General features: G+C 47.6%; 2 protein-coding genes and 1 non-coding gene across 3 annotated transcripts; 2 read left to right on the forward strand and 1 right to left on the reverse strand.

The window, feature by feature from the left end:
- The first annotated feature begins 96 nt into the window (after positions 1-96).
- Positions 97-24039, forward strand: IFRD2 (interferon related developmental regulator 2). Its single transcript, XM_065885109.1, has 12 exons — positions 97-296; positions 21558-21677; positions 21763-21847; positions 21954-22078; positions 22164-22321; positions 22484-22534; positions 22620-22798; positions 22885-22990; positions 23314-23451; positions 23537-23665; positions 23745-23840; positions 23959-24039. The coding sequence occupies exons 1-12, from the start codon at positions 239-241 to the stop codon at positions 24037-24039; spliced, it is 1326 nt and encodes a 441-aa protein (XP_065741181.1). The 5' UTR covers positions 97-238.
- Positions 24040-24984: 945 nt separating this feature from the next.
- On the reverse strand, positions 24985-25647 carry LSMEM2 (leucine rich single-pass membrane protein 2). Its single transcript, XM_065885911.1, has 3 exons — positions 25506-25647; positions 25229-25414; positions 24985-25118 (listed from the first exon to the last, which is right to left on the reverse strand). Exons 1-3 carry the CDS (start codon positions 25645-25647, stop codon positions 24985-24987), a joined length of 462 nt encoding a protein of 153 aa, XP_065741983.1.
- A 1088-nt stretch (positions 25648-26735) lies between these two features.
- Positions 26736-26808, forward strand: TRNAR-UCU (transfer RNA arginine (anticodon UCU)). The gene has a single exon. It is a non-coding gene; the product is annotated as a tRNA-Arg (tRNA).
- The last annotated feature ends 824 nt before the right edge of the window (positions 26809-27632 follow it).

Here is a 27632-nt window from a genome sequence, read left to right on the forward strand (position 1 = left end):
AGAGGTTCCATGAACCGAGAGACCAGGAACTCGCCTTCCCGGCCACCCATCTAGCAGGGCGGGGCGCTTCGACACGTTCGGCAGGGCGGGGCGCCTCGCGAAGATGGTGGCGCGCGCGGCGTGTGGCTCCCGTCGTCTGCCCAAGTCTCAACTCAGCGCATTGGCCGGCGACTCGCTGGTCTGGAGCCCCCGCCCGCCGGGTCCCTGACCCCGCGCCCCGCCGCGCCCGATTCCCGGCATGCCCCGCGCCCGAAAAGGCAGCGCGCCCCGCAGAGGCGGCAAGCGCAGCGGAGGAGGTAAGTGGGGGGCTCTGGGCAACTGAGGAACGTTGAGCTGGGGCCCTGTGTGGGTTCCCGTCGGTGTCCTTAAGAGTCCTGGGGTAGAGACTCCAGCCTCGACCAGTCTGGTGCCACCCGCAACTCTCCCCGTGACCTGCACATGCCCAAGGAGTCTGCGGCCACGTGTGCGCCTAACTTGAGTGCGCCGACCGCTTGCCCCGAGCCTTCGCTCCCCGCCCGCACCTGGTCCGCACATCCCGGCCTTGGTTGGTTTCCTCATTGCCTCTCTTCCTAAGTTGTCTGTTGTGATGGACAAACAGGCCAGACGGAGCAGGAAGCCAGCCCCTCCCCAAGCCCTGATCCTTGCCTGGACTGAACTAGGAAGTTGGCCGGAGGCCTGGGCTATCCCGGAGAACTGAGAGAGGGGATGATTGGGAAACTGCAAAATTTGGGCCTTGACTGCCTGGACCTAGAAGGTTGATGAGCGCCCTGGAGCCGGAGGCAGTCCAGAGAGTCGCTTATCAGGTCGACCAGAGGAGCATGTCCTGGTGCAGTAAACACATGTGTTTACTCTGTAGGGATGGGGTGCTTCTTAGGCACAGCTCAGACCTGGCCGCCACTTCGGTGGGGCTTGGGTGAGGGTGTAACTGAACCAAACGTGGGTCTGCTTGCCCCAGAGCAGTAAAGCCAATCTACTGATGAAACCGCAGAAGTGCATTGGGGGTGGGGTGTGCGTGGTCCGAGTAGCTCCCGTTCGTTAGAGCAGAAAGAATTCAGGGAGAGGCAGAGTGATAGATAAGAAGTGACTTATTAGAGTAGGACACTTGAGAGGCTTACAAGGGGGTGGGTGAGAGGGTGCCATCTGGAGAACATGGTGAGCTATAGTTTTATAATCAAAGGAAGAATGGGGAGGGTGAGAAGACCACCTTCTTCCTCATTATTGAGGAGACATCAAGCTTCCATCATCAGTTCCTTTTCCAAGTCGGGTGGGGAGTTTTCTTGTTCCTACATGGTCAAACCAGGACTGTCATGGTGCAATGGAAATGAGCAAAAAGGCGGTAACATACACTAACATATGATAAATCATTTCAAGTTTTAGTATAATGTCACCCTTTCCTTATATGTTTGTTTTTAGTGCACGTGTGTCCTAGGAATCATTAACCTGAGCTCACTGGGCAGGATGTGGGTCTCATTCCACCATTGTTTTGTTGTTTTGTGGCATGTCTCATGCTTCTGTTGCATGGTTTTGTGGTTAAGCGAACCTGCTTTCTTGAGTGATCATTAACTTTCAGGGGTCTCCCATACTGTTTTCTTTACTTATAACCACTTACTGGGATTAACTATTTAATCACCTACTTTGTCCTTTTACTCTGTCCGTATCATTCCCCGCTCCAGGTGTTTACCCTTTATGCTTAAAGGGGGGTAATGGGTGACAACCTATCATTAACTACTTTCTGCTGAGATGGAATGTAGGCCTGCCTGGGGAAGAAGTAAAACACCTGGCTGACTGTCCCTTCTCTGTTAGAAGAACCAGAAGCCAATGCCCCTCCTGTTAGCATTATTCTTTCTTTTTTTTTTTTGTGCGGTACTCGGGCCTCTCACTGCTGTGGCCTCTCCCATTGTGGAGCACAGGCTCCAGAGGCGCAGGCTCAGTGGCCATGGCTCATGGGCCCAGCCTCTCCGTGACATGTGGGATCCTCCTGGACCGGGGCATGAACCCATGTCCTCTGCATCGGCAGGCGGACTCCCAACCACTGCGCCACCAGGGCGGGGCGCCTCGCGAAGATGTTAATGTTAATGGGAAGCCCATTAACATTATTCTTTTAGCCCTTGTGGACGTTAAGCATCAGTGGATGAGTTTATAAAAGATACAAATTGAAAGAAATACAGCAGGGACTTCCTTGGTGGTGCAGTGGTTAAGAATCCGCCTGCCAAGGCAGGGATCACAGGTTCAATCCCTGGTCTGGGAAGATCCCACATGCCAAGGAGCAACTAAGCCCGTGCACCACAACTACTGAGCCTGCGCTCTAGAGACCATGAGCCACAACTACTGAAGCCCACACGCCTAGAGCCCGTGCTCCGCAACAAGAGAAGCCACCACAGTGAGAAGCCTGTGCACCACAATGAAGAGTAGCCCCCACTCTCTGCAACTAGAGAAAGCCCGCGTGCAGCAACAAAGATCCAACGCAGCCAAAAAACTAAATACATAAATAAAATAAATAAGTTTATTTAAGAAAAAAAGAAAGAAGTACAGCAATAAGCATTAGAAGAGTTATTAAAAGAGATTGTAGCCACTGTCTTGGAGACCCAAACCATTTTTTCAAAACATTTTACAAATCTGGAAGGCAGTTACTTGAGGCCTCAATCTGTTTGCTTTTGGCTAGGCCCGGAACCTTAATGTTTTATACTTAGGGGTTTATTGAGACTTTTTTTTTTTTTTTTGGCGGTACGCGGGCCTCTCACTGTTGTGGCCTCTCCCATTGCAGAGCACAGGCTCTGGACGCGCACAGTGGCCATGGCTCACGGGCCCAGCAGCTCTGCAGCATGTGGGATCTTCCCGGACCGGGGCACGAACCCATGTTCCTTGCATTGGCAGGCGGACTCTCAACCACTGTGCCACCAGGGAAGCCCGAGACTTTTATTTTAGTTATAGATTTACTCTGTTTTTCTTTTTTTTTGGTTAATATCATTTAGTGATAAGGGTGGCTTCCTTGTCCCTCGAGAAACAAAGTGTCCCCTAATCTAGTTATAAGTCCCTTCCATTAAAGAGAGAGGACAATCAGGCACAAACAAAAAGGAATGTAAAAACGACCAGCCATTGATGTTGCACAAAAGGGGTCCCAGGGAGGTGTGCCCCTGTCTCTTTCTTGACACTCCCATTACATATTTCCTATGGTTGTTAAGGCTTTCAGTCTTGGGTTAAGACTGAAAGGGTTGCACTGGTGTTTATGAGAAATTTTATCAAGTGGCTCACCACGTCAATTACCACCTGAAGTTTGAGGCTTGACAGTAGTTATGTAGATGGTATCTCTAGGTGGATCCCCTTTTGGCCTTGGGCCCCCCTCAGTCTTTCGATTGTAAAACCATCAAAGGCCGAGGGATCCCTGTCGCTTTCTGGCATCTGGGGCATTCCCTCTGCCAGTGCCCTGGCTATTTGCAAAGGGTACATTGATGACAGTCTTTCCTTCAGTGCCCCCTTGTCCATGTAGGGTACACTGTCTCGGTACCCACGGGCCCTGTGGTTTACCATGGCCAGATTGGCCCAGAAAGCCCAGCCTCCCCTTTAGTGGTTTTTCAGAGGATCAAGTTACTGCCATCATTTGGGCCTTTTGTATGTTTCTTTGGGTACATTTAATCTTTTAGGTTATATTCCTATTATTGAAAACTGAATAAGCCAATTGGAGCAAGTCGCTTATAGGTGTCTGAGGACCGGCCATTGCTTTTTACCACATATTTATTTATTTATTTATTTTAAAAATGTATGTTTGTTTGGCTGCGTTGGGTCTTTGTTGCTGCACGCGGGCTTTCGCTAGTTGTAGAGAGCGGGGGCTACTCTTCATTGTGGTGCACACGCTTCTCATTTCAGTGGCTTCTCTTGCTGCAGAGCACGGGCTTTAGGTGCACGGGCTTCAGTAGTTGTGGTGTGCGGGCTTCAGTAGTTGTAGCTCGTGTGCTCTAGAGCGCAGGCTCAGTAGTCATGGCGCAGGAGCTTTAGTTGCTCCGCGGCGTGTGGGATCTTCCCGGACCAGAGATCAAACCCATGTCCCCTGCATTGGCAGATGGATTCTTAATCACTGTGCCATCAGGGAAGTCCGGCCATTGCTTTTTGAATTTTGTGCCTGATGTCTGGGGCAGACTGGGCTATGAAATGCATAGCCAAAAGGGCCTGTCCCTACCGAGAGGAGGGATCCACATTCATATACTTTTTAAAAGTTTCTATTAACCTTTCTTGAAATACTGTCAGATTTTCATTTAATTCCTGTTGGACTTTTTTTACTTCTTTGTAATTGACAGGTTTTACTGAAAAAAATTTTATAGCCTTTATTAAACAATTAATCATATGGTCCCATCTATCCCTATGAATAGAATTTATTTAGTAATTCCACTGTGGGTCTGCCTCGGGGACAGCTTTGTTCTGCAAGCGGTACACTGTGTGGCCCTGTTGGTCTCAGGCTGCCAGTATTATATGCTGTTCTTTCTCTGGGGTGCAGCAGTTGGATAAGATTTGTAAATCCCCCCTGGTGAGATCATTAACCAAATAAACTTTGTGGAAAGCTTAGAATCTTCAGCAAAACTTTCCAACTTCTGCGAGACTTAAATCGGACATTGAAAAAAAGCACATGAACTCGTATTGTTTCTTTTTTTAAAAAATTTATTTATTTTAATTTATTTATTTTTGGCTGCATTGGATTTTTGTTGCTGCATGTGGGCTTTCTCTAGTTGTAGCGAGCGGGGGCTACCCTTTCGTTGCAGTGTGCGGGCTTCTTATTGAGGTGGCTTCTCTTGCAGAGCACGGGCTCTAGGCTCACAGGCTTCAGTAGTTGTGGCATGCAGTCTCAGTAGTTGTGGCTCGCGGGCTCTAGAGCGCAGGCTCAGTAGCTGTGGCGCACAGGCTTAGTCACTCCGTGGCATGTGGGATCTTCCCGGACCAGGGCTCGAACACGTGTCCCCTGCATTGGCAGGCGGATTCTCAACCACTGCGCCACCAGGGAAGCCCTCTTATTGTTTCTTGATTTTTATTATAAATTTCTTTTAGAGGCAGAACCCTAGAGGCAGTTGGTTAGTAACTTATGCCTCTGCGGGTGCTAGCTGGACTGAAAATGGGCCCCTTGGGTAACTCGGAGTACAGAGGAGCTCCTGAATATATCGGAGGTCTCTCCTTACCCTTGGGTGCATTTTTCCCTGGGATAATAGTCTCCGCTGGAGGAATGGCTCCCGCCTGTAAGATAGCCCTTGTTGGAGCAGCCATTTCCAAGGACACAGCAGCTTCCACTGGAGCAATGGTTAGCTATCTAAAAGTTTCGTTTCCCTGTCAAAATCCACCCACGGTGCAATTTAATCAAGATTTACAACTTTAGATGTTATCTCCTCTTTTTTTTTTAATATTTATTTACTCATTTGGCTGCATCAGGTCTTTGTTGCTGCACGTGGGATCTTCATTGCTGCATTCGGGATCTTTAGTTGCGGCATGTGGGATCTAGTTTCCTGACCAAGGATCGAACCCGGGCGCCCTGCATTGGGAGCACGGAGTCCCAACCACTGGACCACCAGGGAAGTCCCTAGATGTTATCTCTTCTAAAGTAGTCTCCCAACGAGGTGTTAATGCCAGAGAAATTGCCACAAAGGAGTAGTACAGAAGGTGTCCCCAGTGGTGAACCGTGTTGCTGCAAACTGGAAATAAAGGGTCAGACCCTTGGGAGGAGGGGAAGACTGACATCAGTGCTCAGGAAGTCCTCCGTTGGGCACTTCTAGTAACTAGGGTAAAAGTACCTTAATTCTTGGAAGTTGATTCCCTTCAGTTTCTTTGTGCCTGATGTACTTAAGAATACCTGATAAGAGGCCTTTTATCTGGGTTGGACACATTCTTTTAAATGATTTTTTTTAACAAATTTATTTATTTTATTTTTGCCAGCGTTGGGTCTTCGTTGTTGCGCGCAGGCTTTTCTCTGGTTGCAGAAAGCGGGGGCTACTCTTCACTTTGGTGTGCAGACTTCCATTGCGGTGGCTTCTCTTGTTGCGGGGCACAGGCTCTAGGTGCACGGGCTTCAGTAGTTGTGGCTCGCAGGCTGTAGAGCGCAGGCTCAGTAGTTGTGGCATACGGGCTTAGTTGCTCTGCGGCATGTGGGATCTTCCCAGACCAGGACTTGAACCCGTGTCCCCTGCATTGGCAGGTGGATTCTTAACCACTGCGCCACCAGAGAAGCTCTAAATGATTTTTTTTCCCTTGTATGTATAATCCCCTGGTTATACATTATGGGCATCTAATTTTCATCCAAGGATAGATTACAGTGATCAGCTTTAGAAACAAGCTTAGAATATCTTTTTAATAACTTAATTAATCTTTACAGTAATATAACATAGCAACAAAGAGCTATTTGAAAAGTGAGAGTTTTTTGGGAGTTTGTTTTACGTTACAAAATTTTATACTGGAGTATAGTTGATTTACGATGTTGTGTTTCAGGTGTACAGCAAAGTGATTTAGTTATACATATACATATATTCATTCTTTTTCAGATTCTTTTCTCAGATAGGTTATCACAGAATATTGAGTAGAGTTCTCTGTATTATACAGTAGGTGCCCTGTATGCCCACTTTCTGGAGAGTTTTTATCATAAACCGGTATTGAATTTTGTCAAAAGCTTTTTCTGCATGTATTGAGATGATCATATGGTTTTTATTCTTCAATTTGTTAATGTGGTGTATCACATTGATTGATTTGCGTATATTGAAGAATCCTTGCATCCCTGGGATAAATCCCACTTGATCATGGTATATGATCCTTTGAGTGTGTTGTTGGATTCTGTTTGCTAGTATTTTGTTGAGGATTTTTGCATCTATATTCATCAGTGATACTGGTCTGTAATTTTCTTTTTTTGTAGTATCTTTGTCTGGTTTTGGTATCAGGGTGACGGTGGCCTCATAGAATGAGTTTGGGAGTGTTCCTTCCTCCGCAATTTTTTGGAAGAGTTTGAGAAGGATGGGTGTTAGCTCTTCTCTAAATGTTTCATAGGATTCACCTGTGAAGCCATCTGGTCCTGGACTTTTGTTTGTTGGAAGATTTTTAATTATGTTTTCAATTTCATTACTTGTGATAAGTGTGTTTATATTTCTAACTCTTCCTGGTTCAGTCTTAGAATATTGAACCTTTACAAGAATTTGTCCCTTCATGGTTGTCCATTTTATTGGCATATAGTTGTTTGTAGTAGTCTCTTGTAATTCTTTGTATTTCTGCGGTGTCAGTTGTGATGTCTCCCTTTTCATTTCTAATTTTATTGGTTTACGTCCTCTCCCTTTTTTTCTTGGTGAGTCTGGCTAAAGGTTTATCAATTTTGTTTATCTTCTGAAAGAACCAGCTTTTAGTTTTATTGATCTTTGCTATTGTTTTCTTCGTTTCTATTTCATTTATTTCTGCCCTGATCTTTTTTTTTTACACCTTCATTGGAGTATAATTGCTTTACAATGGTGTGTTGGTTTCTGCTTTATAACAAAGTGAACCAGTTATACATATACATATGTTCCCATATCTCTTCCCTCTTGCGTCTCCCTCCCTCCCACCCTCCCTATCCCACCCCTCCAGGCGGTCACAAAGCACCAAGCTGATCTCCCTGTGCTATGCGGCTGCTTCCCACTAGCTATCTACCTTACATTTGGTAGTATATATATGTCCATGCCTCTCTCTCGCTTTGTCACAGCTTACCCTTCCGCCTCCCCATTATCAAGTCCATTGTCTAGTAGGTCTGTGTCTTTATTCCTGTCTTACCCGAAGGTTCTTCATGACATTTTTTTCTTAAATTCCATATATATGTGTTAGCATACGGTATTTGTATTTCTCTTTCTGACTTACTTCACTCTGTATGACAGACTCTAGGTCTATCCACCTTGTTACAAATAGCTCAATTTAGTTTCTTTTTATGGCTGAGTAATATTCCATTGTATATATGTGCCACATCTTCTTTATCCATTCATCCAATGATGGACACTTAGGTTGCTTCCATCTCCTGGCTATTGTAAATAGAGCTGCAGTGAACATTTTGGTACATGACTCTTTTTGAATTATGGTTTTCTCAGGGTATATGCCCAGTAGTGGGATTGCTGGGTCATATGGTAGTTCTATTTGTAGTTTTTTAAGGAACCTCCATACTGTTCTCCATAGTGGCTGTACCAATTCACATTCCCACCAGCAGTGCAAGAGTGTTCCCTTTTCTCCACACCCTCTCCAGCATCTATTCTTTCTAGATTTTTTGATGATGGCCGTTCTGACTGGTGTGAGATGATATCTCATTGTAGTTTTGATTTGCATTTCTCTAATGATTAATGATGTTGAGCATTCTTTCATGTGTTTGTTGGCAGTCTGTATATCTTCTTTGGAGAAATGTCTGTTTAGGTCTTCTGCCCATTTTTGGATTGGGTTGTTTGTTATTGAGCTGTATGAGCCGCTTATAAATTTTGGAGATTAATCCTTTGTCAGTTGCTTCATTTGCAAATGTTTTCTCCCATTCTGAGGGTTGTCTTTTTGGTCTTGTTTATGGTTTCCTTTGCTGTGCAAAAGCTTTGAAGTTTCATTAGGTCCCATTTGTTTATTTTTGTTTTTATTTCCATTTCTCTAGGCAGTGGGTCAAAAAGGATCTTGCTGTGATTTATGTCATAGAGTGTTCTGCCTATGTTTTCCTCTAAGAGTTTGATAGTTTCTGGCCTTACATTTAGGTCTTTAATCCATTTTGAGCTTATTTTTGTGTATGGTGTTAGGGAGTGCTCTAATCTCATACTTTTACATGTACCTGTCCAGTTTTCCCAGCACCACTTATTGAAGAGGCTGTCCTTTCTCCACTGTACATTCCTGCCTCCTTTATCAAAGACAAGGTGACCATATGTGTGTGGGTTTATCTCTGGACTTTCTATCCTGTTCCATTGATGTATCTTTCTGTTTTTGTGCCAGTACCATACTGTCTTGATTACTGTAGCTTTGTAGTATAGTCTGAAGTCAGGGAGCCTCATTCCTCCAGCTCCATTTTTCGTTCTCAAGATGGCTTTGGCTATTCGGGGTCTTTTGTGTTTCCATACAAATTGTGAAATTTTTTGTTCTAGTTCTGTGAAAAATGCCAGTGGCAGTTTGATAGGGATTGCATTGAATCTGTAGATTGCTTTGGGTAGTAGAGTCATTTTCACAATGTTGATGCTTCCAATCCAAGAACATCATATATCTCTCCATCTATTTGTATCCTCTTTAATTTCTTTCATCAGTGGCTTATAGTTTTCTGCATACAGGTCTTTTGTCTCCTTAGGTAGGTTTATTCCTAGATATTTTATCCTTTTTGTTGCACTGGTAAATGGGAGTGTTTTCTTGATTTCACTTTCAGATTTTTCATCATTAGTGTATAGGAATGCCAGAGATTTCTGTGCATTAATTTGTATCCTGCTACTTTACCAAATTCATTGATTAGCTCTAGTCGTTTTCTGGTAGCATCTTTAGGATTCTCTATGTATAGTATCATGTCATCTGCAAAGAGTGACAGCTTTACTTCTTCTTTTCTGATATGGATTCCTTTTATTTCCTTCTCTTCTCTGATTGCTGTGGCTAAAACTTCCAAAACTATGTTGAATAAGAGTGGTGAGAGTGGGCAACCTTGTCTTGTTCCTGATCTTAGTGGAAATGCTTTCAGTTTTTCACCATTGAGGACGATGTTGGCTGTGGGTTTGTCATATATGGCCTTTATTATGTTGAGGAAAGTTCCCTCTATGCCTACTTTCTGCAGGGTTTTTATCATAAATGGGTGTTGAATTTTGTCGAAAGCTTTCTCTGCATCTATTGAGATGATCATATGGTTTTTCTCCTTCAATTTGTTAATATGGTTTATCACATTGATTGATTTGTGTATATTGAAGAATCCTTGCATTCCTGGAATAAACCCCACTTGATCATGGTGTATGATCCTTTTATTGTGCTGTTGGATTCTGTTTGCTAGTATTTTGTTGAGGATTTTTGCATCCATGTTCATCAGTGATATTGGCCTGTAGTTTTCTTTCTTTGTGACATCCTTGTCTGGTTTTGGTATCAAGGTGATGGTGGCCTCGTAGAATGAGTTTGGGAGTCTTCCTCCCTCTGCTATATTTTGGAAGAGTTTGAGAAGATAGGTGTTATCTCTTCTCTGAATATTTGATAGAATTCGCCTGTGAAGCCATCTGGTCCTGGGCTTTTGTTTTTTGGAAGATTCTTAATCGCAGTTTCAATTTCAGTGCTTGTGATTGGTCTGTTCATATTTTCTATTTCTTCCTGATTCAGCCTTGGCAGGTTGTGCACTTCTAAGAATTTGTCCATTTCTTCCAGGTTGTCCATTTTATTGGCATAGAGTTGCTTGTAGTAATCTCTCATGATCTTTTGTATCTCTGCAGTGTCAGTTGTTACTTCTCCTTTTTCATTTCTAATTATATTGATTTGAGTCTTCTCCCTTTTTTTCTTGATGAGTCTGGCTAGTGGTTTATCAATTTTGTTTATCTTCTCAAAGAACCAGCTTTTAGTTTTATTGATCTTTGCTATTGTTTCCTTCATTTCTTTTTCATTTATTTCTGATCTGATTTTTATGTTTTCTTTCCTTCTGCTAACTTTGGGGATTTTTTGTTCTTCTTTCTCTAATTGCTTTAGGTGCAAGGTTAGGTTGTTTATTCGAGATGTTTCCTGCTTCTTAAGGTAGGATTGTATTGCTATAAACTTCCCTCTTAGAACTGCTTTTGCTGCATCCCATAGGTTTTGGGTCGTCGTGTCTCCATTGTCATTTGTTTCTAGGTATTTTTAAATTTCCTGTTTGACTTCTTCAGTGATCACTTCGTTATTAGGTAGTGTATTGTTTAGCCTCCACGTGTTTGTATATTTTACAGATCTTTTCCTGTAATTGATATCTAGTCTCATAGCATTGTGGTCGGAAAAGATACTTGAAACAATTTCAATTTTCTTAAATTTACCAAGGCTTGACTTATGACCCAAGATATGATCTATCCTGGAGAGAAAAATGTGTATTCTGTCGTTTTTGGATGGAATGTCCTATAAATATCAATTAAGTCCATCTCTTTTAATGTATCATTTAAAGCTTGTGTTTCCTTATTTATTTTCATTTTGGATGATCTGTCCATTGGTGAAGGTGGGCTGTTAAAGTCCCCTACTATGAATGTGTTACTGTCGATTTCCCCTTTTATGGCTGTTAGTATTTGCCTTATGTATTGAGGTGCTTCTATGTTGGGTGCATAAATATTTACAATTGTTATATCTTCTTCTTGGATCGATCCCTTGATCATTATGTAGTGTCCTTCTTTGTGTCTTCTAATAGTCTTTATTTTAAAGTCTGTTTTGTCTGATATGAGAATTGCTACTCCAGCTTTCTTTTGGTTTCCATTTGTATGGAGTATCTTTTTCCATCCCTTTACTTTCAGTCTGTATGTGTCTCTAGGTCTGAAATGGGTCTCTTGTAGACCGCATATATATGGGTCTTGTTTTTGTATCCATTCAGCCACTCTCTGTCTTTTGGTGGGAGCATTTAGTCCATTTACAGTTAAGGTAATTATCGATATGTATGTTCCTATTCCCATTTTCTTAATTGTTTCTTAATTGTTTTCTTAATTGTTCGTTATTGTAGGTCTTTACCTTCTCTTATATTTCTTGCCTAGAGAAGTTCCTTTAGCATTTGTTGTAAAGCTGGTTTGGTGGTGCTGAACTCTCTCAGCTTTTGCTTGTCTGTAGAGGTTTTAATTTCTCCATCAAATCTGAATGAGATCCTTGCTGGGTAGAGTAATCATGGTTGCAGGTTTTTCTCCTTTATCACTTTAAATATGTCCTGCCAGTCCCTTCTGGCTTGCAGAGTTTCTGTTGAAAGATCAGCTGTTAACCTTATGGGGATTCCTTTGTGTGTTATTTGTTGTTTTTCCCTTACTGCTTTTAATATGTTTTCTTTGTATTTAATTTTTGACACTTTGATTAATATGTGTCTTGGCGTATTTCTCCTTGGATTTATCCTGTATGGGACTCTTTGTGCTTCCTGGACTGATTAACTATTTCCTTTCCCATATTAGGGAAGTTTTCAACTATAATCTCTTCAAATATTTTCTTAGTCCTTTTCTTTTTCTCTTCTTCTTCTGGAACCCCTATAATTCGAATGTTGGTACGTTTAATGTTGTCCCAGAGGTCTCTGAGACTGTCCTCAGTTCTTTTCATTCTTTTTTCTTTATTCTGCTCTGCAGTAGTTATTTCCACTATTTTATCTTCCAGGTCACTTATCCGTTCTTCTGCCTTAGTTATTCTGCTATTGATCCCATCTAGAGTGTTTTTAATTTCATTTATTGTGTTGTTCATCATTGTTTGTTTCATCTTTAGTTCTTCTAGGTCCTTGTTAAATGTTTCTTGCATTTTGTCTATTCTATTTCCAAGATTTTGGATCATCTTTACTATCATTATTCTGAATTCTTTTTCCGGTAGACTGCCTATTTCCTCCTCATTTGTTACATCTGGTGGGTTTTTATCTTGCTCCTTCATCTGCTGTGTGTTTTTCTGTCTTCTCATTTTGCTTATCTTACTGTGTTCTGGGTCTCCTCTTTGTAGGCTGCAGGTTCGTCGTTCCCGCTGTTCTTGGTGTCTGTCCCCAGTGGCTAAGGTTGGTTCAGTGGGTTGTGTAGGCTTCATGATGGAGGGGACTAGTGCCTGTGTTCTGGTGGATGAGGCTGGATCTTGTCTTTCTGGTGGGCAGGTCCACGTCTGGTGGTGTGTTTTGGGGTGTCTGTGGACTTATTATGATTTTATGCAGCCTCTCAGCTAATGGGTGGGGTTGTGTTCCTGTCTTGCTAGTTGTTTGGCATAGGGTATCCAGCACTGTAGCTTGCTGGTCGTTGAGTGAAGCTGGGTGCTGGTGTTGAGATGGAGATCTCTGGGAGATTTTCGCTGTTTGATATTATGTGGAGCTGGGAGGTCTCTTGTGCACCAGTGTCCTGAAGTTGGCTCTCCCACCTCAGAGGCACAGCACTGACTCCTGGCTGCAGCACCAAGAACCTTTCATCCATATGGCTCAGAATAAAAGGGAGAAAAAGTAGAAAGAAAGAAAGAAAAGAAAGAAAGCAGGAAGGAAGGAAGGAAGGAAAGGGGAGGGAGGGAGGAAGGAAGGAGGGAAGGAAGGAAAAAAAGATGAAGTAAAATAAAGTAAGATAAAATATAAAGTTATTAAATAATTATTAAGAAAAAAATTAAAACAAACAAAAGACGGACGGATGGAACCCTAGGACAAATGGTGGTAGCAAAGCTATACAGACAAAATCTCACACAGAAGCATATACATACATACTCACAAAAAGACTAAAAGGGGAAAAAATCATAAATCTTGCTCTCAAAGTCCACCACATCAAGTTGATTGTGGAGCTTTAATCCGCTGCTTCTGAGGCTGCTGGGAGAGATTTCCCTTTCTCTTTGTTCTCACAGCTCCCAGGAGCTCAGCTTTGGATTTGGCCCCGCCTCTGTGTGTCGCAGGAGGGCGTCTGTTCTTCGCTCAGACAGGACGGGGTTAAAGGAGCAGCTGCTTCGGGGGCTCTGGCTCACTCAGGCTGGGGGGTAGGGAGGGGAACGGAGTGCGGGGTGAGCCTGCGGTGGCAGAGGCCGGCGTGACATTGCACCCGCCTGAGGCGCGCCATGTGTTCTCCCGGGGAAGTTGTCCCTGGATCCCGGGACCCTGGCAGTGGCGGGCTGCACAGGCTTCCCGAAAGTGGGGTGTGGATAGTGACCTGTGCTTGCACACAGGGTTCTTGGTGGCGGCAGCAGCAGCGTTAGCGTTTCATGCCCGTCTCTGGGGGATGCGCTTTTAGCCGAGGCTCGCGCCCGTCTCTGGAATTCCTTTAAGCAGCGCTCTTAATCCCCTCTCCTCGCGCAACAGGAAACGAAGAGGGATGAATAAGTCTCTTGCCTCTTCGGCAGGTCCAGACTTTTCCGTACTCCCTCCCAGCTAGCCGTGGTGCACTAACCCCCTGCAGGCTGTGTTCGTACCGCCAACCCCAGTCCTCTCCCTGTACTCCAGACCGAAGCCCAAGCCCGAGCCTCACCTCCCAGCTGCGCCCGCCCCAGCGGGTGAGCAGACCAGCCTCTTGGGCTGGTGAGTGCTGGTTAGCAGCGATCCTCTGTGCGGGAATCTCTCTGCTTTTCCCTCTGCACCCCTGTTAATGTGCTCTCCTCTGCGGTTCCGAAGCTTCCCCCCTCCGCCACCCGCAGTCTCCGCCCGCGAAGGGGCTTCTAGTGTGTGGAAACCTTTCCTCCTTCACGACTCTCTCCCACTGGTGCAGGTCCCGTCCCTATCCTTTTGTCTCTGTTTATTCTTTTTTCTTTTGCCCTACCCAGGTACGGGGGACTTTCTTGCCTTTTGGGAGGTCTGAGGTCTTCTGCCAGCGTTCAGTAGGTGTTATGTAGGAGTTGTTCCACGTGTAGATGTATTTCTGGTGTATCTGTGGCGAGGAAGTTGATCTCCGCGACTTACTCTTCCGCCATCTTCCCTAATCCCCTGCCCTGATCTTTTATTTCTTTCCTTCTGCTGACTTTGGGTTTTCTTTGTTCTTCTTTCTCTAGATGTTTTAAGTGTAGGGTTAGATTGTTTATTTGCGATTTTTCTTATTTCTTGAGGTGAGATTGAATTGCTGTAAACTTCCCTCTTAGAACTGCTTTTAATGTGTCCCATAGGTTTTGGGTCGTCCTGTTTTCATTGTTACTTGTTTCTATGTATTTTTTTATTCTTCTTTGATTTCTTCAGTGATCTCTTGGTTATTTAGTAGCGCACTGTTTAGCCTGCATGTATTTGTTTTTTACAGTTTTTTTCTTGTGATTTCCAATCTCATAGCATTGTCACCAGAAATCTCTAGGTATTTTTTGAATTCCTCTTTGATTTCTTCAGTGATCCACTGGTTGTTTAGTAAAATATTGTTTAACCTCCACATGTTTATGTTTTTTACAATTTTTTTCCTGTTATTTTTTTTCTTTAAATTTTTATTGGAGTATAGTTTACAGTGTTTGTTAGTTTCACATGTACAAAAAAGAGAATGTTATATATATTCTTTTTTGAATTCTTTTCTTATAAAGGTTATGAAAGAGTGTTGAGTAGAGTTCCCTGTGCTCTACAATAGGTCCTTGTCGATTGTCTGTTTTATATACATTCGTGTGTACATGTTAATCCCAACCTACAAATTTATCCCTCCTTGCCCTCTATCCCCTTTGGTAACCATGATTTTCTTTCCTTTTCTTTTCTTGTTTTTTTTGGCCATGCCGCGCAGCTTCTGGGATCTTAGTTCGGTGACCACGGATAGAACCCGGACCTTGACAGTAAAAGCTCAGAGCCCTGGGCTTCCCTGGTGGTGCAGTGGTTGAGCGTCTGCCTGCCGATGCAGGGGACACGGGTTCGTGCCCTGGTCCGGGAAGATCCCACATGCCGCGGAGCGGCTAGGCCCGTGATCAATGGCCGCTGAGCCTGCGTGTCCAGAGCCTGTGCTCCGCAACGGGAGAGGCCACAACAGTGAGAGGCCCGCGTACTGCAAAAAAAAAAAGGAAAGCTCAGAGCCCTAACCACTGGACTCATGGGGAATTACCCATAAGTTTCTTTTCTAAATCTATGAGTCTGTTTTGTAAATTAGTTCATTTGTATCAATTTTTAGATTCCACACATAAGTGATATCATAAGATGTTTTTGGTTCTTTGACTTACTGTGATCATCTTTAGGTCCTTCTTATTGCTGCAAATAGCATTATTTTGTCCTTTTTTGTGGCCAATATTACATTGTATATATTTACCACATCTTCTTTATCCATTCATTTATCGATGGACATTTTGGTTGCTTCCTTGTCTTGGTTATTGTATATACTGTTGCAGTGCACGTAGGGGTGCGTGAGCCATTTGGAACTATGGTGTTTTTCTGGATATTCGCCCAGAAGTGGGATTGCCGGATCATATGATTGCTCATTTTTCGTTTGTTGAGGAACTTCGCTGCTGCTCTCCATACTGGCTGTGCCCTTTTACATTCCCCCCAACAGTGTAGGAGGGTTCCTTTTTCTTCACACCCTGTCCAGCATTTACTGTTTGTAGACTTTTTGAGGATGGCCATTCTGACTGGTGTGAGATGATACCTCCTTGTAGTTTTGATTTGCATTTCTCTAATAATTAGCGATGCTGAGTATGTTTTTGTGTGCTTTTTTTTTTTTTTAAACAGAGTAAAATGTACCTCTTAAAATTGGGTTTTGAAAGTCAGCCCTGTTTTGAATTCTGTTTTGATTACCTACTCCCGGACATTTCTCTAGGGCAGGTATCATTTATTTACAGCCCCACAGGCCTTGTGAATATTAAGTATCCAGAAGCACTGGTTTTAGAGTTGTTGTTACTCTTTTTTTTTAGCGGTTTGCGGGCCTTACTGTTGTGGCCCCTCCCGTTGCAGAGCGGCCATGGCTCACGGGCCCAGCCGCTCTGCGGCATGTGGGATCTTCCCAGACCGGGGCACGAACCCGTGTCCCCTGCATCGGCAGGCGGACTCTCAACCACTGCACCACCAGGGAAGCCCTGTTGTTACTCTTAACTGCCACATGGTGGCAGGGTTATGCATGCCCAACTTTGGGTCTTAGGGCAACCAGGGCCTTAGTTAAAGAAAGTCCTGTTCCTGGGTTGTAACTGAGAGTAGAATGTGCCAGAAAAAACACCCAAGGGCTTGTGTCTCCTTACTTCTTCCCTCTTACCCTTCACCCTCCAGACAAATTGCAACCCCTGTAAAACCACGATGCTGAGGGTATTGAGTGTACTTTGGTGGGGGACTCTATGGAAGGAGGATGGAGGTGGGAACTCCACCTCCAGGAGCTGTGCAGCCCAGGTGACTTTTCTTTTTTAAAAAAATTTTTAATTTTATTTATTTGTTTTTGGCTGTGTTGGGTCTTCGTTGCTGTGCGCAGGCTTTCTCTAGTTGTGGCGAGCGGGGGCTGTTCTTCGTTGCAGTGCGTGGGCTTCTCATTGTGGTGGCTTCTCTCGTGGTAGAGCACAGGCTCTAGGCGCACGGGCTTCAGTAGTTGTGGCGCACGGGCTTAGTTGCTCCGCGGCATGTGGGATCTTCCCAGATCAGGGATCGAACCCGTGTCCCCTGCACTAGCAGGCGGATTCTCAACCACTGCGCCACCAGGGAAGCCCCCAGGTGACTTTTCAAAGCTCTTCTAGCCCAGAGGGTCCACCATCCTTTGGGTGCACTATATTTGGTTTAGCTGTAGGAGGGCCCGCCTTGATCTGGAGATTTTGTCTCATCCAGAAGGGACCAGGCACTCCAGGTCCAAGAGGGCTCATCTGCTGGCACATCCTCCCCAGCTCGCTCATGCCCACAGCGGTCCTGCCTTTGGACCCAACCTGCTTAAGCTCCATGGATGTGACTCCAGCCTAGGTCCCTGAGGCCTGAGGGGAATAGAGTAGGGATTTCTTTCTCTCTTTCTTCCTTCCTTCTTTCCTTTTCTTTTTCTTTCCTTTTCTTTAATTGAATTTTTCTTTTATTTTGGCATATAGTTGATTTACCATATTGTGTTTGTTTTAGGTGTACAGCAATGTCATTCTGTTGCACATTTACATATATCTGCTCTTTTTCAGATTTTTTTTTTGATATTTATTTATTTGGCTGCACCGGGTCTTAGTTGTGGCATGCAGGATCTAGTTCCCTGACTAGGGGTCGAACCCCGGCCCTCCTGTGTTGGGAGCGTGGAGTCTTAATTTCTGGACCACCAGGAAAGTTCCTTTTATCAGATACAGGGTCTGAGTAGAGTTCCCTGTGCTCTACAGCAGGTCCTTGTTGATTATCCATTTTATATATTAATGTGTAAATGTTAACCCCAGCCCCCTAATTTTTCCCACCCCTCTTCCCATATCCCCCCCGCCCCCCCAAGTAATTGTGCCTTCCCTCTCTGGTGAACCTAGGCTGCTGCTGCGTTTTTTTTTTTGTTGTTGTTTTTTTTGTTTTTTGGCTACGTTGGGTCTTCGTTGCTATGTGCAGGCTTTCTCTAGTTGCAGCGAGCGGGAGCTACTCTTTGTTGTGGTGCGCAGGCTTTTCATTGCGGTGGCTTCTCTTGTTGCAGAGCACAGGCTCTAAGTGTGTGGGCTTCAGTGGCACGCGGGCTCAGTAGTTGTGGCGCGTGGGCTTAGTTGCTCTGTGGCATGTGGGATCTTCCTGGACCAGGGCTCAAACCTGTGTCCCCTGCATTGGCAGGAGGATTCTTAACCACTGCACCACCAGGGAAGTCCGGACCTAGGCTTCTTAGGAGTACACCCTCATTTGCCACAGTCCAGCCTCTTCAGGTGTCTCCACACAGCCAACCCTGGTCTGACTTCTGGAGCCTGATATTCAGCACCCCACCCCCACCAACAGAGGAGCGTCTCAGGCTCTGGTGCACAGGGTGCTGCACTAGGTGGAGGTGCCTACCTTACGTGCAGATTACCCTCCATTTGCCATTGCACACACGTTGCTGCACTGTCTTCTTAGGGTCTGGACCTTCCCCTTTGTCTAGGCTAAGGTCCCTGTCAGTGATCAGGCTTCCCAGGGTGCTGGAATATGTTTACCTTCACTGCTCCTTCCCTGGGGCACTAGGTTCCTAGTGTCTAGATTCCTTCCCCACCCCGCCCCACCTTTTTTTTTTTTTTTTAAGCCGAGTCTCACTGCTTCGGAATCTTAGTTCTTTGACCAGGGATGGCATCTGTGACCCCCGCAGAGGAAACGTGGGGTCCTAACCACTGGACCGCCAGGGAATTCCCTTTTTCCTTTTGTCCTTCCCGGTTACGTGGAGGTTTTCTTGCCCTTTCGGAAGTCTGAGGTGTTCCTCCGGCATTCAGTAGGTGTGTGTGAATCATTCCACTTGTAGGTGTATTTTTAATGTCTTTGTAGGAGAGGGTGAGCTCCCCGTCCTACTCCTCTGCCATCTTAATCCTGTCTTGAAAAGTGAGTTTTAGACAGTAGATACTGACCTCAATTAGCAAAACTAAAATTTAATATTTATTAAAACATAATTTTTTGTAGGCGTGAAATAAAAATTTTTTCTTTAAAATAACCATTTTTACCAAATATAGCCAAATTAATTGGGTACAAGTTAGTGGGCTACAGTTTTATAATCAAAGGGAGAGTGGGGAGGGGGAGAAGACCACCTGCTTCCTCATCCTTGAGTAGACATCAGGCTTCCATCATCAGCTCCTCCTCCAGGTGAGGAGTTTTTTTGTCATTACATGGTCAAAGCAGGACTGTCATGGTGCAATGGAAATGAGCAAAAAGGCAGTAATGTATAATACAATACGATAATTCATTTCAAGTTTTAGTATAATGTCAACCTTTGCTTATATTTTTGTTTTTAGTGCATGCAGAGGAGTGTGTCCTGGGAATCATTAATTTATGGAGCTCACTGGGCAGGATATGGGTCACATTCCACCATTGTTGTGTTGTTTTGGAGCATGTCTCATGCTTCTGTTGCATGGGTTTGTGGTTAAGCAAACCTGCTTTCTTGAGTGATCATTAACTTACAGGGGTCTCCCATACTTTTTTCTTATAATCCCTTACTGGGATTAACTACTTAATTACTTGCTTTGTCCTTTTACTCTGTCCCTATCAGTGACACTGGGTTATGGTGAAGTAAAGTGTAATGTTTACTGTAAGGCGCCAATAAAAGGAGAAGCCGTGGCTGGTGCTCAAAAACCCTGAACTCCCTGAAGGGTTTCTGTAAAGCACTTTTTTTTTTCTTTTTGGCTGCATTGGGTCTTTGTTACTGCGCGCTGGCTTTCTCTAGTTGCGGCGAGCGGGGTCTTCTCATTGTGGTGGCTTCTCTTGTTGCAGAGCACGGGCTCTAGGGCGCGTGGCCTTCAGTAGTTGTGTCACACGGGATTAGGTGCTCCGCGGCATGTGGGATCTTCCCTGACCAGGGCTCGAACCCGTGTCCCCTGCATTGGCAGGTGGATTCTTAACCACTGCGCCACCAGGGAAGTCCCTATAAAGCATTTTTAAAGGCGAGGTGAGGGAGAGGGGTCCCAGCAAATGTGATCAGCTCGTGCACAGTTCTCTGACTGGTTGATGGTGAGGTAACAGGGCAGTGTCATGGTGTTTACATTATCAATCCTTAGGCGCTAGTAGGTGTAGAGGCTACGTGCTCATGGTCATCACGTAGTTAACTTCTTCCATTTGGTGGTGGTTTTGGCACCTTTAAAACAACTCAGGAAATGTGCATCTGATACTATTATCTAGGAACTTAAGAGATGAACTACAACAGAGGATATGGTGGAGGGGTCTGTCCCAGGAAGACCCCATAGGGTCCTGCTTGGTTACAAGGGGACATTGAAGAAAGTAGCAATACTCCAGAAGGCCTAGTGCTGGGGGACGAGTTCACGGAGTGGTGTCAGTCCCAGACGGGAACCAAGGAAGCCTCAGGGGAGGGGCTTCTGGGTGAGTCTTGAGAAGGTGAAGAGGAGAGCACTACTTAGTGGCAACACGCTGGGCGAGGGCCTGATATCTGGAGGGACCATGGCATGGTGAAACAAATGAGGGAAGGCTGGGCTGCTTTGGTCAGCTAGGGTGAGCAGTGTGTGATGGACTTTTGTCCGGCAGGCACAGGGAGTATGTACCTAGTTCCTGGAAGTAGGGCCAGCCTGGTGACCAGAACCTGCCTGGGGCTCCTGCTGCAGCAGCTGCCCTTACACATAAGTGTTCCAGCTCTGCTGACCCTCACAGCCCCCTGTGTTCACCTGTTTTCAAGGGCTCATGAAGTCAGGAGCCGCTCAGCTTTCTGCACTTCCCAGGGTCAGGAGGAGCCTGTGTGTTCATCCACCCAGGGCTGAAGGCCTGGAGTGGACCAAATGGGGCTCAGGAGACAGTATGCTTGAGACCTGGTGCACTCACCTACATCCACTAGGAGCTGGGCCTCTGCCCCCAGTGCTGATGGGTGACCTGATGAGCTTGTTGGCCCACGGAAGAGCGTAACTAGTCACTTGTCTAGTCATTGTCTTCACTTAACCTTGCCCAGAAGAGGTGCTTCTCATCTCTTTTGCAACGGAGAAACTGAGGCTTTGAAGAGTAGGCACTTGACCTGGTTACACCCCTATTAAGATGTAGAGCTGGGATTTGAACCCCGGTTCTGTCAGACTTCCCTGACCCTTGCCCTGGCCCTTTTGGGGAGTAATCTGGGCTGGTGGTTGAGCTCCCCCAGGATGCGCCTGGATATGCCCCACTGCAGGCTGAGCCACAGGCCTTGGCCTGTGCAGCCCCTTCCACCTCTGCCTACCTCTAAGTCTCCTTCTTAAAGCAAGCTCTAGTCTCAGGGAGGATCTGCTCACCAAGCCTGCCAGGATATCCTAGGTTGGGCCTGGCGTGTGACTCTCCCCAGCAGATAGACTTCTTTCCCTTTCTCTTGCTTCCTGGTTCAGAGTCCCCGGCACCAGCCTCTGTGCTTCCCACTTCAGCCTTGAGAAGGGCAGCATTCTGTCTTGTGGGGTCATGAGGCCGGGTGAGGTAACCCCAGCCATCGCTCATCAATGAAGGCAGACCATGTGCCCCATTCCACCCTCCCCAGGTGCCCGGAGCAGTACCCAAGCTGACTCAGGTTCCAGTGAGGATGAGGCAGCCAGTGAGGCCCGCAGCACCACCAGTGAATGTCCCAGCCTTCTTAGCACCGCAGCAGAGGAAAGCTTTGGTGAGAGTGGGTAGGAATATGGCAGGGACTCAGTGGGGCTCCGTGGGCTAGGGCAAGAAGCGGGGATGACGAGCTGGCCTTGCAGGGGGGGATGCCGTGGATGAGCAGGGTCAGCAGGAAGACCTTGAGGAGAAGTTGAAGGAATATGTGGACTGCCTCACAGACAAGAGGTACCCATGATTTCCAACCAATCCCTTCCCCTGTGTCCCTGCTTAGCCCATGCTAAATGTGACCCAGGTAGGATTGGCCCACAAAACCCCTTTCTTCCTCCCCCAGTGCCAAGACCCGGCAGGGTGCTCTTGAGAACCTGCGTCTGGCCCTAGCAGCGCACCTACTCCCCGACTTCTTGCTGGAGCGCCGCCTCACACTGGCTGATGCCTTGGAAAAGTGCCTCAAGAAAGGTTGGGCCTGGGGGCGCACCTGGGGGCCTGCACTGGCTGGGTACTGGCCCTTGCTGCATTGACTGACTGGAAGGCATCCCTGCAGGGAAGGGCGAGGAACAGGCCCTTGCCGCTGCTGTGCTAAGCCTGCTGTGCATTCAGCTGGGTCCTGGACCCAAGGGTGAGGAGTTATTCCACAGCCTGCAGCCCCTGCTGGTCTCTGTGCTCAGTGACAGCACAGCTAGCCCTGCTGCCCGGCTCCACGTGAGTGTTCCTTGCCCTGTGACACCCTTCCTTCACCTAATCCCTAAGCAGAGACACGGGTTCCACCTGCCTCCAGGCTCCCCTGCTCCAAGGGTGAGCCCCGTGGCTGGGAACCCAGGCTCACCCTCTGACCACGGCCTGGCTTTGCCCTCCTCCCAGCAGTGCGCTTCTGCTCTTGGCCTGGGCTGCTACGTGGCTGCCACCGATGTACAGGTAAGTGGCCTTCAGGCACAGGCAATAGAGCACATAGGCCCTAGCTCTGCCCCTGAGCCACTCCCCTGCCTCCTTGTGCCCCTAGGACCTGGTTTCCTGCCTCACCTGCTTGGAAGGCATTTTCAGCCGGTCCTGTGGTGTGGGTGGCTCCACAGCCCCAGTGGTCCCTGTCAGCCTTCAGGGCTTGCTCTGTGCTGCCCTGCAGGCCTGGGCCTTGCTACTCACCATCTGCCCCAGTGCCCATATCAGCCGCATCCTGGACAGGTAGGGGTGACTGCCCACTGTGAGTGGGAGGAGAAGGGTGAAAGGCCCCCAGCCCACACACATGGCTCAGCCTGCCCCTTCCCCAGGCAGCTGCCCCGGCTGCCCCAGCTCTTGTCCAGTGAAAGTGTGAACCTGCGGATGGCTGCTGGCGAGACCATCGCATTGCTCTTTGAGCTCACCCGGGACCTTGAGGTGTGAGAGATGGCGGGGGGTGGGGGGGCGCAGGGGAGGGTGCCTCCTGACACCACCTGCCCATCTCAGGCTGGGATGCCACAGAAAACAAGGTAGCCTTAGGTCATTATGGAGGGGAAGTAGCCCCAACACAGACTCAGAGGCCAAGTGCTCTGATGGGGCCCCTTAGTGGAGGTGTCTGGCGCAGGCAGGGGCCAAGAAGGGATGCAGGGGAGGGTCAGGCAGAGAAGAAAATGACTTTCTTGGTGAAAGGGTTTGGGTGACCCCACTGCGTTAAAAGCCAACAGAGCTCAGGCTTCTGCTCCTACGTCCTCCCACTGCAGGAGGATTTTGTTTACAAGGACATGGAGGCCCTCTGCAGCGCGCTGCGCACTCTGGCCACTGACAGCAACAAGTATCGGGCCAAGGCTGACCGCCGGCGCCAACGCTCTACCTTCCGGGCCGTGCTGCACTCTGTCGAGGTACGTGTGAGAAGGGATGCGTCCTAGTGAGGGTGCACCCCTAGGCATAGCCGCCAAGCCCAGTCACAGCCCCTCTACCCTGCAGGGTGGCGAGTGTGAGGAGGAGACAGTCCGCTTCGGGCTCGAGGTGCTCTATGTGGACAGCTGGGCTCGGCGCCGGGTCTATGCTGCCTTCAAGGACGCGCTGGGTTCCGGCATGCACCACCACCTCCAGGTGGGGAGGCGGACGGGGAAGGGGTACCCCGCTTGGCTGTTTCAGACTGGCCTGAGCTCACTGCCTTCTTTGCCACCAGAACAACGAGCTACTCCGTGACATCTTTGGTCTGGGCCCTGTGCTGGTGCTGGATGCCACTGCCCTGAAGGCCTGCAAAATCTCACGTTTTGAGAAGGTTTGCCCCTTTGTCTTCTCTCCATTCCTGTGGCCTGGAGCTCTGCACGGGCTGGAGGAGAAGCCCTGGGGCTGCCTCCTCCCAGCTCACTAGACCCTCACTATTTGTCCCACCCCAGCACCTGTACAACGCTGCTGCCTTCAAAGCCAGGACCAAGGCGCGCAGCCGCGTGCGGGACAAGCGGGCAGACATCCTGTGAGGCAGGACCAGCTGAAGAGGAGACTGTCCACATCCTTGCCTGTATTTTTAACAGAAGACAGTGCAACACCTGGTCCCTGCCAGGCATTGTCGCTTTATTTTTTTAATGACAAAAACAGACATGGGGGGGGTGGCTGGAGGCCAGGCCACTTGGGACCTTCACGCTTTGCCCCTGTGCCGGCCCTGTGGCCACTTCCTGCCCTGTCTCAGGGCTGTGGGGCAGGCAGAAGAGGGCTGTCCCTTTCTCAGGCCTTGCTCCCCTGGGATGACCCACTTTCGGGGGGGAGGTGATAATCTGGACAACTGCCACTACAACGTGGGGGCGGTGAGGCTACCTGGAGTGGATTTATATGCTGAGTTTTAAAGATTTTAGAGATAATTAAAGATTTTAGAGATAATTAAACAATGTGCAGTCTTCTGTGGCCCTGGCTTCTGGGTGTTTCTGCCTGCCCTCCCTATCCACCAACCCAGGCTTGGGCCCAGCTGGGCCTCCCTATCTCCATCTCACCTTTGCTCTCCAAAATAATCTCTCCCCAGGGGCCCTCCTCCCCCTACTCAGAGCCCAGCCTGTCTTTCTTTCGAGAGCACAGGCTGGACCCCCACTGGGAGGCCCAGCAGCGTTTGGTAGGCAGCTATTTTTAGACTCCTGAACCTGCTATCTGGAGGAGACCAGAGGGTGCTGACAGGCCCCAAGAGGAGCCAGGAGGCTGGTGTCGCTTCCTCTGACCTTGGGCCACACCAAGTTGGGGCTCTGGCACCAGAAGGCTTGGCTAGGCCCTAGCTTGAGAAGGCAAGAAAAGCAGACAGCTGCGGGGTCAGATCAGGCTCTTATACGAAAACCTCACTAAGGAAGTAGTGTGGAGCAGTAGTGGGAGAAGGGAAAGCTACCAGCGGCCACTTTATGCCCCCCTACACATACCCCCAGGCCCCAGGCCCAAGTGGCATCTCAACTGGGTGCTCGGGCCTCACTCGAGTTGAGCCTCCGCAGCTGGCTGAGGCTGGCGAGCCGGAGTTTGAGCAGCATTTCCTCCTGCGTTTGCAGTGTGTGTGCCAGAACGCGTAGGGATTCGCTCTGCAGCACTAAGACAGGGGGGGATTATCAGACCACATGCAACCCCACAACACCCGGCCCTCCCAGCCCTTCACTGCCTCGGTCTCTCCATTCCACTGGCTTCCTGCACCCTCCTTACCACTCAGGTAGACGGCCAGGACAGCCAACGCCAGGCAGGTGAGTACCAGCAGTGCAAGCAGCAGCAGGAAGCTGCCGCGGCTGTGCACGGGGCCGCAGCCGGTCTGGGCGCACATCGGTGGATGCAGGATGCCCAACAGCTCATCCCATGGCTGCGCCTCCTCGGCCAGGTAGGGCCACAGTGAACCTGCAGGGCAAACGGATCAGGAGGGCGGCAGGTGCACCTGCTTTCCTCCCTTCTCCCAGTCCATGGGTCCCACCCCCCTGCACCCTTTCACCTCCACTGTGTAGATCGCTGATGGACTCCACCCGGTGTAGGCGAACCTCCTGCACGTGATTAGGAGCCAGTGGTGCCCTGCTCCTTGTCGGTGCCACGGTGTCTGCAGGGGCAGCGTGGGGCTGATTCAGCCAGCAGGTCATGCCCTCCCTTCTAGATGGCGTCGAGTGGCAGCAGGGGCTCAGAAGAGGTAGCAGGGGCATTTGGCTCCTGATCCCCTAAAACCAACTCAGGAGTGACCCGTGATTTGGAAGCAAGACAATGTGAAAACCGCATACACCTGTTTCACCCACAGTAGCAGAAGGTGCTGCTTGACTTACATTTGTTTCCTTCCAAGCACCTCAGGGACTTTCAGGCATTCCTCTCTGCTTGCTTGTTTCTAGAGAATTTATCAGCCTTGGAGAACTCAACCCACAGCCCATGAAGTTCATTCCTGCTTCTGCTATCAGTTTTCCCTGCAGACCCTGTGCCTGGGGCCTTCTCCCAGTCCCCAGCAGAAGCAGCCCTATTCTAGCCAGCTTTTTGCCTTTTGCTCCTGGCCTCAGCTCTGCCTCCTTTTACATACTAAGTGTGATTCTGCTGTGAACCCTGCTGTTCTCACTCAACATCATGAGAGGAGACCCGTCTTTGTTAGCAAACTGTTCCACTTGCCTTTGAGGTCTCCCCTCAGGTATCTCTTCGAGGCTGCCTGGGCACTTAGGTTGTTTCCAATCCCCTTCCTAAATTAATAACCCCTAGAAAAGGACACGCATCATTGAGTATAAAGGCTTTCCCCCAATTTCCCAATAGTTATTAAGGATGGATTCTCAGAAGCAGAATTACTGGGTCAAACAGCAGGGACTTTTTCTTTTAACCTATCATCACATTGTCCTCTGGAGTAGTTGTCCACAGCCTCCAAAAGAGTACAATACCGCCACCAACAGGCATCTCCATAGAAAAAAATTTATGTACATAAGTGTGCACATATATATTTGCTAAGTTGGGAGATGAGAAAAGGCCTTTCTTGACCAGTTGGGGGTCTTTGCTTGGGAAGCCTCACCAATATCTGTGTGGCTTCCTAGTTCACAGCCTCTGCCCATTTAGTCACTGGGGCTGTGTACCATGCTTGTGATTTTAATTACTTATTTTTGGTGGACCCAGTGAAGTATTTATTTTGTGATTTCTAAAAATTATATTTTCTTCTGGTGGTGCTTTCCACCCCTCCCCTTAAAATCCTGGCCCCTTTGGGACTTCCCTGGTGGTCCAGTGGCTAAGACTCTGCACTTCTAATGCAGGGGGCCTGGGTTCGATCCCTGGTCAGGGAACTTTATCCTGCATGCCGCAACTAAGACCCGATGCAGCAAAATTAAAAAAAAAAAATCTTGGCCCCTTAAGATCTCCAGATGCCTAGCTGGAAGCTAGATAACAAATTCAGGGGCATTGGCGGGGTACCTCCTGATAGACTCAAGGCTGATTGGGCTCTCTGGGTCTAACACTTTCAGAATAGTACCTTAACCTTCATGATTTGCTTGAAACTGACCTTTGACATGCTCAAAAATGTGTAAAACAAAAACCAGTGCTGTTTGTTGTTATGTCCGGGTGGTGGTGGATTGGGGTTCACATTAAATTCTGTGCACTTGGCTGTGTTTTTCCCACACTTTTAAATTGATCTTGGGTTTTTTCTGTTCCAGGAAGAACACATAGTAAATGCCATCCTTAAAACCTCAAAAGGGGACTTCCCTGGTGGCTCAGTGGTTAAGAATCCACTTGCCAATGCAGGGGACATGCGTTCGAGCCCTAGTCTGGGAAGATCCCACATGCCGCGGAGCAGCTAAGCCCGTGCGCCACAACTACTGAGCCTGCGCTCTAAAGCCTGTGAGCCACAACTACTGAAGCCCGGGCGCTTACAGCCCCTGCTCCGCAACAAGAGAAGCCACCGCAATGAGAAGCCCGTGCTCCGCAACGAAGAGTAGCCCCCACTCGCTGCAACTAGAGAAAGCCCACGCACAGCAACGAAGAGCCAATGCAGCCAAAAATAAATAAATAAATATTCAAAAAAAAAAAAAAAGACCTCAAAAGGAAGCAAACACTCCCACACCCAGGGCCAGGCCCCTCCCATTCAGTATAAAATGTCAAAAATGTGATGGGG

Source organism: Phocoena phocoena, chromosome 10 (genome assembly GCF_963924675.1).
Source record: "Phocoena phocoena chromosome 10, mPhoPho1.1, whole genome shotgun sequence".
Taxonomy (NCBI): Eukaryota; Metazoa; Chordata; class Mammalia; order Artiodactyla; family Phocoenidae; genus Phocoena; species Phocoena phocoena.